Source organism: Cnephaeus nilssonii (assembly GCF_951640355.1).
Source record: "Cnephaeus nilssonii genome assembly, chromosome: 6".
Lineage (NCBI taxonomy): Eukaryota > Metazoa > Chordata > Mammalia > Chiroptera > Vespertilionidae > Cnephaeus > Cnephaeus nilssonii.
The window spans coordinates 10,400,115-10,413,498 of record NC_137077.1 but is presented as its reverse complement, the minus strand read 5'-3'; the positions used below and the strand labels follow the sequence as shown (position 1 = coordinate 10,413,498).

Sequence of the window (13,384 nt, the reverse complement as noted above, 5' to 3'; positions counted from 1 at the left end):
GGGAGCAACAGCAGGTCTGTCTCAAGGGCCAGCAGGGACCACAGTGAGGGCTGGGCTCCGAGGGCCGGTCCCCAGAACTGCTTGGGGGCCAGAAGACCTGCTCTGGGACTGGCAGTTTGTGTGGCTGGAGGCGGGGCGGAGGGAGGGACTTCCAGATGGCCTGATTGCATCCCTGGGAAGAGGCCCTACAATGAGGAAATGATGGCATCGTGATAAGTATGCATTTCGCGTATTGGGCAGTTATTATCACACTCTGTGCCGAGTGGTTCAGATGTACTCTCTGCTTTAATCCCCATCACAAATTCAGGCAGTCAGCACCACTGTTGCCATCCCTGTTTTGCAGATGGAGAAACAAACAGAGGCTGAGAGAGGTTAAGCTACCTGCCGAGGTAGCGAGAAGAAGCCAAGCGGGGTGTGAACCCTGGGCGTGGGCACAAGGCCCTGCCTGCCCTGGGTGGACAGGCTCAGGTGGCAGAGCTCGGGCCTGAGTCTCACTTGCCAATAGAACGGGAATAACAATAACAACGCATAATGAGCCTGCAGTAAAGGGTAGCTTTTTTATTATTATTATTGCTGCTGATGAGGAAGGTCATATGAGAACTGTTTAGAACTTTTGGGGTACATACCCAGAGTCATGTGTGAGAAATCCCTCTGAAGCCCAGAAATTGCCAGCACTCCCTGAGAGCTGGGCTGTATGGAGGGACAGACTCTGGAGCCAGGCCGCCCCGGTTCAAATCCCGACTCCTACTTATTAGCTCTGTGACCATGAGCCCGTTCATTAACCCCTCTGTGTCCCTTTTTCCTTATCTGTACAATAGGTTAATAATAATAATCCTTCCTCATAGGGTTATCATGAGAGTTAAACAAGTTAATATTTGTAAAAAGCTTATAATATGCCTGCTACATGGTAGGTACTAAATATATATATATATATATATACATATATATATATATATATATATATGTGTGTGTGTGTGTGTGTGTGTGTGTGTGTGTATATATATATATATATATATATATATATATATGGCTAATATGCAAAGTGTCTCCTTGGGAGTTTGACCAGGAGACCGGGAGTTCGATCGCTCGCTATGATGTGCGCTGACCACCAGGGGGTGGCACGGAACGAAGGAAGGCCCCAGCTGGCAGCCAGCAGCCAGGAGCAGAAGGCCCTGGCCAGCAGCCAGAAGGCCCCGATCAGCCCTGATCGCCAGCCAGGCCTAGGGACCCTACCCATGCACGCATTTCGTGCACCGGGCCTTTAGTCTGTTACATAAGTAAAAGGTGGAATGTTCGTGTTTTCGTTTTACACGTGAGAAAAGTAAGTGAGATTAAGTCACGAGTACAGTGCTTCCCAGTTAGCGAGGGCAGAGCCAAGTGGTGAAGCCAGGCGGTCTGGCTTCCGAGCCCGCACCTCCCTGGGGTTAACTGGAGTCTGTGCTCAGGGACCCTGGGAGCTGCTGGTTTCCAGCGCCAGCGGGTCAGGATGGGTCCTGCAGGCAGAGGAGGAAAGAGGGGCTGGAAGCCTGGCTGGGCAGCTGCACCCCCACCCCCACCCCCCTGCCCCCTGAGAGGCTCTGCCCTTTCTTGCTCGTTGGACTGTCCCAGAAACTGCTTTTATCCAGCGTGGTTCCCATTCCCCTCCCCCCAACCTCTGACATCACTGGTGTGCTTGCAAAACCCTTCTGAGCGACGGGGGTTTCCCCACTGGGAAAGAACTGCCTTTCTCCTGGCGGGATTTGTTCGATACGATGCCTAATTTGAGATCTTAAGAAGCGCTTTTACTATCATGTTCTTTAGTCTCTGTGTCTCCTATTTGCTTCTTCCAAATAGCGTTTATGCTCTCCAGTCTGCCTCTTGCTTTGTAATTTGTAAGAACGATTATGATATGAAATCTCTAACATTTCATGAGAGCTGCGTGCTAAGCCCTGTGACTCTTCTAAGCACTGTACATGGATGATCTCATTTAATCCGCACCCAGAATCTGAGGAGGACGGTTTTATGACTAACCTCGGCTTACAGATGAGAACACGGAACAGCGAAGAGGTTAAGTAACTTGCCCCAAGATCACAGAGCTGCTAAAGAGCAGAGCTGGGAACCAGAGAGCGTGCTCGTAACGTCTGTGCTCGCTTTAAAAATTAATAAAGGAATAAAATGTGTCTGAAGCCTCACCAGCTGAGTGCACGAGGGAGCAGCGGGGGGCATGGACGCATCAGCGGCCACCTCCACGCCAGCTCCCGTGCTGCGCTCAGGCCTGCAGGCCCCTCGGAGCGGAGCGCGTCATTCTGAAGTCACATACCTGAAGTGGTGGCAGCTATTGAGCCGGACTCTAGGGGCTGGGGCCCTTGAGAAATGAGAGAAATTGCTGCCTCGGTAGCTGGCCTCGTACTTAAATTGATCAGATTTTTATGGCATCACTGAAAGCCACTCAAAGGGAAAACCGCCCAGCTGATCGCCTTCTGATGAAGCCCCAGGTGGCTGGCTTAATAGATTCCTGCGTAAGTCAGTCCTGCACGTGGGAGGGGGCGCCCATTTGTCCAGCCAGGGGGGCCCGTCGGGTTTCAGTGGCAGGTCCCTCAGAGACTTTCCAGAGCTGGTCAGCAGAGCTCCCAGGCGTGTTTCCGGGAATGCTGCAGGAATTAAGATCCTGCGGAGTTCCATTTTCTAACCAACCCCGTTGGACAGAAAGGAGTGTTTTATGGAAAATGTTTCTTACCTGCTTGTGTGTTTGCCTGACATGGCTGGTAAAATTCAGTGGCCAGAACCACTGCTTAGTTTGTGTGGCTGAGGGAGGCTTGATAACCAGATGTTTCCTGAGGCCTCAGGAATGAGTCGTGTGTGGCTCACCCACCAGTTAGTACCGTGTGCTTCCGGCATGCAGGGCAGGCACTGGGGGCCGCTGGTGAGGGGAGGGGTGGAACTGGCCTGGAGGTGGGACGAAAAGGAGAGCAGCTTGCCCTGGCCAGTTTGGCTCAGTAATTAGAGCGTCGGCCTGCAGACCAAGGGTTGTGGGTTCGATTCCCAGTCAAGGGCATGTACCTCAGTTGCAGGCTCCATCCCCGGCCCAGTCACGATGTGAACGGGATGCAACTAATCAATGTGTCTCTCTCACATCAATGTTTCTCTCTCTCCCCCTGCCTCCTCCTTCCTCTCCATTTTCTCTAAGAAAATAAAAATAAATCAATGGGGAAAAAAATATCCTCAGGTGAGGATTAAAAATAAGAATAAAAAATAAATTAAAGGGGAGAGGAGCTCTGGCCAGTGTTGCTAAGTGTTTAGAGTGTCGGCCCACACCCCAAAGGGTCTTGGGTTTGATTTCTGGTCAAGGGCATGTGCCTGGGTTGCAGATTCAGTCCCCAGCCCCGGTCAGGTGAGGTGGTGTGTGCAGGAGGCACCCAATTAATGTGTCTTCTCTCTCTCTTACTCTCCCTCTCCCTCTCTCTCTTACTCTCCCTCTCTCTCTCTCTCTCTCTCTCTCTCTCTCTCTCTTTCTCTCTCTCTCTCTCTCTCTCCTTCCTCATCCCTCTTTCCTATCCACTCTCTCTAAAAAATCAATGGAAAAATATCTTCACGTGAGGATTAAAAGAAAAAGAAGGAGAAAAAAGGAGAGGAGCATACCCCCCTTTACATACAGAGAAGGCCTCCTGGACATGACACTCAAGCTCATACTTGACGGATGAGAAGGAACCAGCCCTGCAAAGAGCTACGGGGAGGGCATTCCAAGGAGAGGGAACAGCAGGAGCAAAGCCCTCAGAGCAGGAAGACCTTGGCCTGTTGAAGGGACAGAAGAGGGGGGCTGCTGGTGCAGAGTGAAGGAGGAAGGGGAGGCTTGGAGAGCAGGGCGGGACCCTAAAGTCTGGAGTGGATTCTCATTACACGGGAAGGCACTGAAATGTTTTAAGCAGGGGCATAGCATGGTCCTATTTACATTTTAAGTTCACTCTTCCCTTGTGTAAGAAACCAGTTTGGAAGGGAGAAGAGTGAGAGGAGGAAGACCAGTTACGAGGCTACTGCAATCATCTAGGTGTTTGGAACCAGGGTCTGGCCAGGGGAGGTGGAGAGAAGCAATGGATGTGGAATTGGGGATTTGGATGGCACAATCAACAGCTAATGGAATGAATATGGTGATGAGACAAGGTTCTCGCCTGAGCACCTGGGTGGACAGGGGTGCCATTTATGGAGATAGGATGACTAGCAGACAAGTTCAGAGGGAGGGAGGTGGATGTGTTAATAAAAAGCTCAATTTTGGACATACTACATTTGAGGGTCCGGGAGACATTGTAGAGAGGTACTCTTGTAGGCAGTTGCATTGGGGGGCACGCCAGCACCGTGGAGAAGTGCCTGGTCCCACTGAGAGGGGTCAGGCAAGGTGCCCGTTCAGCCGGTGAAATGCCAGCTCCCTGCTTACCAGCTCTGTGACTTGGGAAATTTCCTCATCTCTGGAATGGGGCTTCTAACCGCACCCACATCATGGGCTTATTGTAAAAATTGTATGAATTAATACATGGGAAGAGCTTAGATTTCAATAGTAAGTATTCAATAAATGTCAGCTTCCTATAACAACGATGTTTATCATCATCATCATTAACTACAGTAATTTTCTTGCCATTTGTCTCTCCCTAATTAAAATCAAGGACCTCTCTAGCTGGTAAACACTGCTGATGTTCTTGGAATTGTCTGTTGAGCAGTCTGGGGCTCAGTGAACACGGGGTAGAATCTGTGTCTCCCTCCTCAGAGCCCCATGCATGGTGCCCAGTAATATTTATCCAGTCACATGGAATTTAGCTTGACTCCAGGGGGAAAAAAATGCTTATTTGAGAGAATCAATCAAGCATTGAGAATAGCAGACAGGAAAGAGGAAATTGCAAATGCAATGACAATGACAATTCACAGCCTCTTTGCTCCCAAGAAAGAGGCTCTGGTTTCACAAAGCACCCTCTTCCCGAATTAGACAGTGGTCTGGGAGAAGAAAAGTTATCCTTACAATGAGTCAAACCTGATACCTCCCCGAGAGTTGTGTGCACACGCACACACACACACACACACCATCAAGGCTCCAGACACTTCAGTGAAACACATGCAGACCCCTCCTCTTCCCCATCCCGAAGCTGCAGTGACATATGCCCCAGTCCCTTCCCTGTTGCTCTCGCCCTATTCTCTCCTGTCCATTGGGCTTGAAGCTTCTTCCTTGACCATTTTTAAAAAAAATATTTTTATTGATTTCAGAGAGGAAGGGAGAGAGAGATAGAAACATCAATGATGAGAGAAAATCATTGATCGGCTGCCTCCTGTATGCCCCACACTGGGGATCAAGCCCAAAAACCAGGCATGTGCCCTGACCGGGAATCGAACCGGTAACCTCCTAGTTCATAGGTCGACGCTCAACCACTGAGCCACACCGGCCGGGCCTCCTTAACCATTTTTAGGGAACATCGTTCCTTTAGATGAAGCCTCCTTCACGAAGGTGTTCCCTCTTTCCCTAGAGATGGGTGCGGCCCTCACTGCAGTGGGATCCATGGACTCCCCGCGTGTCCTTTTAGGATCATGGCAAGTGGCTCTGCCCATTCCCAGATGAAACGGTTCCATTTCAGATAAACAGTCAATAATGTCTTAGTGTCCGTTTGTCCCATGCAATATTTGCTAAAGTATCTTTTATTGGCTAAATCCAAAGCCCTAGCAGTGAGTCCCAAGTCCACAGCCCCATGAACTGGCCCTATGGCACGGCCCCATTCTGTGCCCCAGAAGTTTGAACTTGGATGCTGATGCCATGGTCTCAGGCCAGGCCCGGAGTCCTTCATTCCTCCCCGGCCTGGGGAGCTCTCGGGCTTCCCTGGAGAGTTCCCAGCAGCGTTGAGGTGATCTTTCATCTTGGAGTCCAGGATCCTGGTCAACTCTGGTCCCCTAAATACCTCTCTTAGTTCTTCCCTGGGCCTTGGAGCCTGACTTGATGCGGTTCCTGAAGCACTAGACCCCCTCTCCACCCCAAGCTCAGGGTCCTCTGGAATCTTCGCTGCATCAGCTCCCCCTGGTGGCCAGAAGCAAAATCCTAGTGTCACCTATTGAGAGCCCAACACAGGGGTCGGCAAACTCATTAGTCAACAGAGCCAAATATCACAGTACAACGATTGAAATTTCTTTTGAGAGCCGAAAACCGACTTCTGCGCATGGGCCACGAAGTTTCAATCGCACTGTACGTGCGCGCCCGCACACGGTATTTTGTGGAAGAGCCACACTCAAGGGGCCAAAGAACTGCATGTGGCTCGAGAGCCGCAGTTTGCCGACCACTGGAACATATCCTACCTACCGCAGGGTTCCTATTTCAGGACAGATGAACGATATATCAGGAACCCAATGAAGGGTCACACATACACCCACCCACCCTCATTTCCTGAGGCTCTCTGTGGTTCACCCCTCTGGTGTTCTCCCCAGAACCTAGCCTTACTGCTGAGCAGGAGCCTTAGTACCATAAACAATACCCCCTCTCCTTTCTTCCAAGGATTAAAAAAGAAGATAATCCCCCCCCCCCCCAAACTGAATCCTTCCTGTACCACCATGTGGGTTAGTTAGAGGCAGGAATGGGACCAGGGGTGCTGAGAGCCCGCCTCCTTTCCTCCATTTCCACCCTCTGCGTTGGCAAGAGGGGGGACAGGAGGGGGTCTGGGACAGCGCTGACTGCGGCTGATGCAACTGTGTGGGCCACCAGCCTCAGGGCCGACACCTGAGAAATGGGCACCTGCGTGTGGAGAAGACAGGACCCGCGGCATCTGCCCCACCCCAGCAGCCACAGCCTTCGCTCGGCCCCTGGTCCCGTCTCTTTGTCACTGGCAGCTTCTTCCTCCATTTAGCTAGTTCCTTTGGCACTGGCATGGCTCTTACCTCTAGGGGTGGCTCCCCGCAACCCCATCCTCTACTCTCTTCCAGAGCTGGCCTTCCAACCATACCAGTGCCCTGCCCGCTTCAAAACATTCAGTGGCCCTTAAGGGTAACGTTTGGAGCCTTGAGAATCAAGTCAAGTTCCCCTGTAATCCAACCCCACCCTCAGCTCTGGCACTCTGCCTACAAGTTTAGACCCCAGAAACACTGGGTCCTTCCTGCCCTCACTTCACCTGCCATGCCTCGTCGCTACACTTTTGCTCAAATGAGCTCAAAGTTCTGCTCTCTTTTCTCCTACCACTTCCTCATTTAAGACACAGCTCAGAGGTCACCTCCTCCAGGAAGCCTTGCTGTATCCCCGAGGCTCTATTCGGTGCATGTCTCCGATCCCTCAAGCACTGCATGTACCACAGGGGGTTTCATGGCCAGTGCCTGTGCCCTCTCGCCTTCCAGGCAGTGGGCCCCAGGGCAGGGACAATGACATGTCTTCAGCCCCTAGCACAGAGCTTGTCACAAACAGGTGCTCCATAAATGCTTGCAGATCTGATTCAGTCGGTGATTGATCAGTTCACGGTGGGAAGGAGGTAACATCCTGTACAAGCAGAGTTTGCATCGCCTTCTGGAACCCGTTGATTTTTCTCCCCACCTTCCCTAACCTCTCGCTCGCTGCGCCCGGCCGTCTGGGTTTGTTTCCGAGGCACCTGACTATCTGTGATCGCATTCCATCTTCCCAGTTCTCTGCCCAGCTTCTGCTTTGAATGGCGAGCATCCACCTGCCCGGTGTTCATTCAGCGAACATGTTTAACAGCGCCATGTGCTGGGCGCTGTCTGGCACTGCAATGCAGGCACACTAGACAGGGTCCCTGCTCTCACCGAAGCCCCCAGCCTGGAGGGGAAGGCAAACAGGGGAAGAGGCAAATAGTATGTGCCATGATGGAGGGACAGGGGGACACAGTAGATACCCAGGCGGGCTCTGCAGGCTGCCGTGGTTCACATCCCAGCACCTCTGCTTGCTGGCTGTGTGGCCTTGGGCAAGTCCTTTCACTGTGTCTGTTTGCCCGTGGTTAACAGAGGGGTAAAGAGCTAGCCGGTTTGGCTCAGTGGATAGAGCATCGGCCTGAAGACCAAAGGGTCTTAGGTTCAATTCCAGTCAAGGGCACATACCTTGGTTGGGTTGCAGGATTCTCCCCGGCCAGGGCCCTGGTCAGGGGCTCGTGCAGGAGGCAACCCATCGATGTGTTTCTCTCACATCAATATTTCTGTCTTTCCTTCTCTCTTCCACTCTCTGTAAAAATCAGTGGGAAAATATCCTCGGGCGAGGATTTTTTTTTTTTTAAAAAAAAGAGGGTTAAAGATAGTATTTACCTCTTGGTGTTGAGTGAGGATTAAACGAATTAATTCATGTAAAGAGTTTAGCGTAGAGCCTAGCCCCCAGGAAACATTCAGTAAATAGTAGCCAAGAGTATACTTTGCTCCGTGCGTGAAGGAACATAGAGGACAGGACAGATCCACAGCAGGACAAAGGGTCAAGACGTCCACATTCTAACTGAGGCCCAGGAGCGGGCAGTGGACATGAAAAGCACACGCAACGTCTCCTGGTGCTACCTAACTCTGGTGGCCTTCCAGGCCCGTCGCTGGGGAGGCCGCCGCACCCAGCTGACCATCTCTCCCTCCCTTAGGGCTGACGACTGCTTTTTTGCTTCTCGGAAGCTGGACGCAGTGGCCATCGAAGCCAAGTTTAAGCAGGACCTGGGTTTCCGGATGCTGAACTGTGGGCGGACGGATCTGGTGAAGCAGGCCGTGTCTCTCCTGGGGCCCGATGGGATCAACACCATGAGCGAACAGGTACAGGGCCCTCTGGGTGTCTGAACGCGCACCCCCACCTTCACCACGAGCGACGGCCCATGGCAAGATGGACACAGCAGGCACTGGACAGAGGCTCCCCCTACGGGTGACTTAGGGTGATTTTTTAAAATATTTTTTTAGTTTTTAGTTTTTAGTTTTTAAAATAAAAATACCCTTGTTCATCTTTATAGAAGTTGCACGTGGTCATTGCAGCTGAAATGGAAAAGAGAGAAAAATAGGCCTATTCCAGAAAGGAAATCATTCCATAGCCCAAGTAATCATCCTATTTATATTTAGTATGTGTCCTTCAAGTTCTTTTTCCAGCCTGGTTAAAATTAGTGCTCAGCCGGCCTGTTACTGCATCACAGAACAAGTCAAGACAAACTTCCACCAAACTTTCAGGGTACGTTTAAGAGGCACAAAAGTCATTCTGGGGGACCCTAGGAGGAGCCTCTGAGACAGGCAGCTGTCCCCCAAACCCCTGACACTGAGGTGCAATGAAAGGTACTTTGCAGTATCATTAAATAGTTTTGGTCCCTTTTAATGGCTACTTAACATGGTCATATTATTTATTCACTTAGCCACACTCAGTTGTTGGGTATTTAGGTTGTTTCTGATCACTTATATCAATAACGCTGAGCTAAATAAACTTACACAAATCTTTGTTCAAATCCCTGATTGTCTCATTAGGGAAACTCTTAAGAGTGGAAATAGTGGCTCAAACTCATCAACCTTTCTGAAGGTTTTTTTTTTAATCTCAAATACTATTCCAGAGACTTTGTTTCCTTGTACATACCCTCCAACTATATATATGTGTGTGTTCCCTGTGGATCTTTTACTTACCTTTTGCCTGGTTTTCACTGGAGCTTTACTGTCTTTCTTTTTTACTTGGAAGAGCTCTTTACATATTAGACATATGACCCCTTACTATAATGTGACAGATATGTCTTCATGTACTGCTTACCTTTTCATCTTGTTTATGTGTTCAATTTCATGCCCTCAGTGCTGTAATGATTTTCCTTTGCGATTCTTTTATTATTTTTGTGCCTAGATGACTTTTATGGTTTTAATTTTGTCCCTATATCGCTAATCAAACTAGAAGTGGTTTTACTGGATGGTGTGAGATAAGGCTCTTCTTACTCGGATATTTCCCCACCTTCACAACACTGTTTATGGAAAAATCCATCCCTTCCTTCTGTTGGTTGGGGTACGTTGTTTATAATAAGCAGAACTCGTGGGCAAATGCTTATGGAATTTTTGAAAGCCATTCCTCATTTGCTTGCCGTTCGCTTGTAAATGGTAATGTCAAACCAGGTGTCAATGCTGGGGGTGTGCTCAGAGGTATCCAATTTCCCTTGACCCCGACCGGTATCTTGAATAGAGTAAAGATGACACTTGTTATATTGAGAAAGAGAAAATGTCAAGGAAACGGTGTTTGTCAGTTAGATAGCTTAGCGGCTGATGCTGCAGAACGCAGAAAGTTGAAATCAGCCATTTGCTTCAGCAAACACTCCTAGGGCTGTTGCACCCTAAGACAGACAAAGGAAAATCCTCCAACTTAAGCAAGGATACATGCAAAAAAAGAGACAATTTATGGTCCCTTCTTGCCTCCATTTTGGTTTTTCAAACTATGGAGGATTGTGACCTTAGGGCTGTTTATTCTTTTTAATGCCGGATTTTGAGTGCAAAGACAGCCTTCTAAGCAAAAGTAAGAATTTGCATGTTAGCATCAAGTGACACAGCCACCTGGTAACCCTTCTCCGTTCTCTGGTTTCTAACTCACCGCAGGGCATGACCCCCCTGATGTACGCCTGCGTCCGTGGGGACGAGGCGATGGTGCAGATGCTGCTGGATGCCGGAGCTGACCTGAATGTGGAGGTGAGGGTGCAGAGGGCTGCAGGGCCCCTCGGCCTGGCATCCCCAGGGGAAGGTGAACCAAGAGAGGGGGCGGGGGTCTTTCTCTCCCGAGAGCCACTGCTGAGGGCAGGGCGCTCCGTCCAGCAAAGAGGTCAGACCAGCAGATGGATTTCCTCCATCCTAAGGCCCAGCCCGGGGAAACTCCAAGGAGCATGTTATGTTTCATTTAAAAACAGCCAACAAAGCTACAAGGCGCACCAGCTTTTCATTGGCTCAGGTGTAGAGTCTCTGATCCTTATTGTAATCCATTCCTTCTGGGATCCGAGCAGAGAGCGCCCTGCTGAGCCACCAGCCCCTTCCCTCTGCGAAGTGCAAAGCCGGGCCCTGTCCCAGAGCTGAGGCGTGGCTCTCCCTCCCCCACCGAATCCCGATTGGCTCCCCTGGTTGGCTGAGTTGCAGCCACAGGTTGTAAAGCTGATCACAAAGCTCCTTGAATCGGTGTGCTGGAGCGGAAAGCACACCCCAGCAGGCTTTAGAATTTGACACGGGTTCAAATTCTGACACTGGCCGTGCCTTGGTGACGTGCTTTTGTGCTTGGGCAAGTGGCTTCTGAGCCTCGGTGTCCCCGTCTGTAAAATGGGAGAATAATCACAGCCATCTCAGAGAGTTGTTGGGAGAAATAAATACAGAGGGGACCTAGCATAAGTTTGGGACTCAGTATTGGGTTCCTTCCTTGCCGGGGGTTGTAATAGGTGAAATCACACTTTTTTTTCTTTTTTTTTTTTTACCATGTTCTGTGCTATCTCAAGACCCACTCTCTCCAGCAGCCAGATATTGGCAGCCTTGGAAACTGGGGAAATTGGTATGCCACAGTCCTAACTCAGCAACCCTGGGAAACCTTTTTCGGTCAAAATTAGGTGCTCTTGTCAATTTAGTAACTGTGGGTTTTGAGGGTCTTTTCTATTTGCTTTTGGGGTGTGTTTTTTTTTTTAGTGAGTTTTATATTCCTGTGAGGAAAGCAGTCAATAGACGTAGTTTGGGATCCATAACCATTTTGGATCATACAAGTTTCAAGTATTGGGGATCCCCCCCCCCCGCCCCCGTTATGCATCCGTAAGCACCGTGCAGACCCTGCGAGGGCTCCCCAGCTTGTGTTCCTGGTGGGGTTCCCCGGTCCTCCCTAGCCCGACCCACAGCTCCCAGCTCCAGGCTTCCCCTGCAGGGGAAGAGTGAACTCAGCTCCTCTGAATGAAACAGGCATCTCGGGGACGTGGCCCCCGAATGTTCGGGAAAACCATGTGTGGGTGCCCGTCCTGCAGGACCCCAACCTTCAGCTGCCCAGACACCTCTCTTGTGGCCAGGGGTGTTTTGAGACCCCCCACATCAAAAGACCAGTGTCAGAGTGCTTATTTGTAGTGCTTTCAGGGAAGTGTTTATGCCCAGTTTCCAGAAATAGGAGGGCCTTTGTCAACCGGGAAGGCAGCAGAAGAGTGGACTGAGGACAGCGTGGGTGAGCTGTGACCAGATGGTGCCACTCCTCCATGCGCTGGTGGGCTTCCCTGGCTCAAAAGCTGGAAGCAGACCTGCCCTTGCCTGGGGTTTGCTGCCACCGAGAATGTCCCCTAAAGGTGTGGGTGAACTGGCAGTGGCATCTCACGCTGACATCCTGTAGGTCTCAGAACCACCACCTTTCCTGCAGCAGAGAGAGGAGCCAGGCAGGTGAGCTGGCTCATTGTAGCCACCCTGACACCTTCTCCAAGGCACCTTCGCGGTGGCCAGAGGTCATCCGTTTAATTGCTTTCAGATGAGAAGCAAAGGAGTCCTTATTCCTCACCACCCGACATCACCAACACTAACCCGGGCACCGTCCGGGGTGTCCTTTCTACGCCTTTCCCGCGTGCCCAGCCACAGATAGGTCAGCTCTGCTCGTCTAAGTATTGTGAAGGTCACATTCTGAAAATAACTTCAATTTGTTTATAGGTTGTCAGTACTCCTCATAAATATCCATCCGTCCACCCCGAGACCCGCCATTGGACGGCTCTGACTTTTGCTGTGTTGCATGGACATATTCCTGTAGTTCAGGTATTAACGTATTTCCCTATCCACACCTGACCTTTAATTTTACCTCTTCCATTATGCAAGTCTGTACCTCTCCCAGCATGCATAGTCACTAAGACATTCATATTGGTTCACTGCAATTAAATATATAGCACATGCATATCATATGAGTGAAAATATCATATGGAATGATCTATATGGCCCAGCGTTAGCCAATATGAAATCATCACCTACCCACATGCAGCCTCACACAACACACAGTGGCCGACCTACGGAAGGTGTTCCCAGTTGCTCAGGGGTGGGGCCTGAGCTGTGGCTTTGTGGATCGGTTCATTTTATTTGCCGTAACATGAACACAAAACTTGGCTGGTGTGAGACCTTGGAACCTCCCCTTCGGTGTGACCCTGGTGTTTGTGGAGAGTCTAGCGGTTTCCAACCAGTGGGAAGACGCCTCCAGGTTGCCAAGGCAACGGGTTCCAAAAGACACGTGCTTGGATCCCACTTCTTGAGAATCGGGTCCAGGAGATCTAGAGCAGGGCCTTGGCATGTGTCTTCTGAGACCGCTCCCAAGCATGGAGAGACGTCCTCATCCGAGCTCCTTTGGGCATGTGCGTGTTGCTTGCACCTTCTCTGGCTGTTGTCGAGTTGGTGTTCATTGACGAGCCATCCGGGACATTCTAGATCTTAAACGTGGTCTTCCCTGCATCAGAAAAGAGAGGCGAGCAGCCAGGCCTGTGACCCCACCAGACCC

The 13,384-nt window shown here is 50.5% G+C and overlaps 1 protein-coding gene across 1 annotated transcript in view; it reads left to right on the top strand.

Moving 5' to 3' along the window:
* Positions 1-13,384, top strand: part of ABTB3 (ankyrin repeat and BTB domain containing 3) — a 257,095-nt gene that overhangs the window by 206,872 nt on the left and 36,839 nt on the right. The window contains exons 5-7 of the mRNA XM_079775307.1: positions 8,553-8,718; positions 10,507-10,596; positions 12,556-12,657. Of these exons, the coding sequence (XP_079631433.1) occupies positions 8,553-8,718; positions 10,507-10,596; positions 12,556-12,657 (358 nt within the window). The remainder of the gene's footprint in view (positions 1-8,552; positions 8,719-10,506; positions 10,597-12,555; positions 12,658-13,384) is intronic.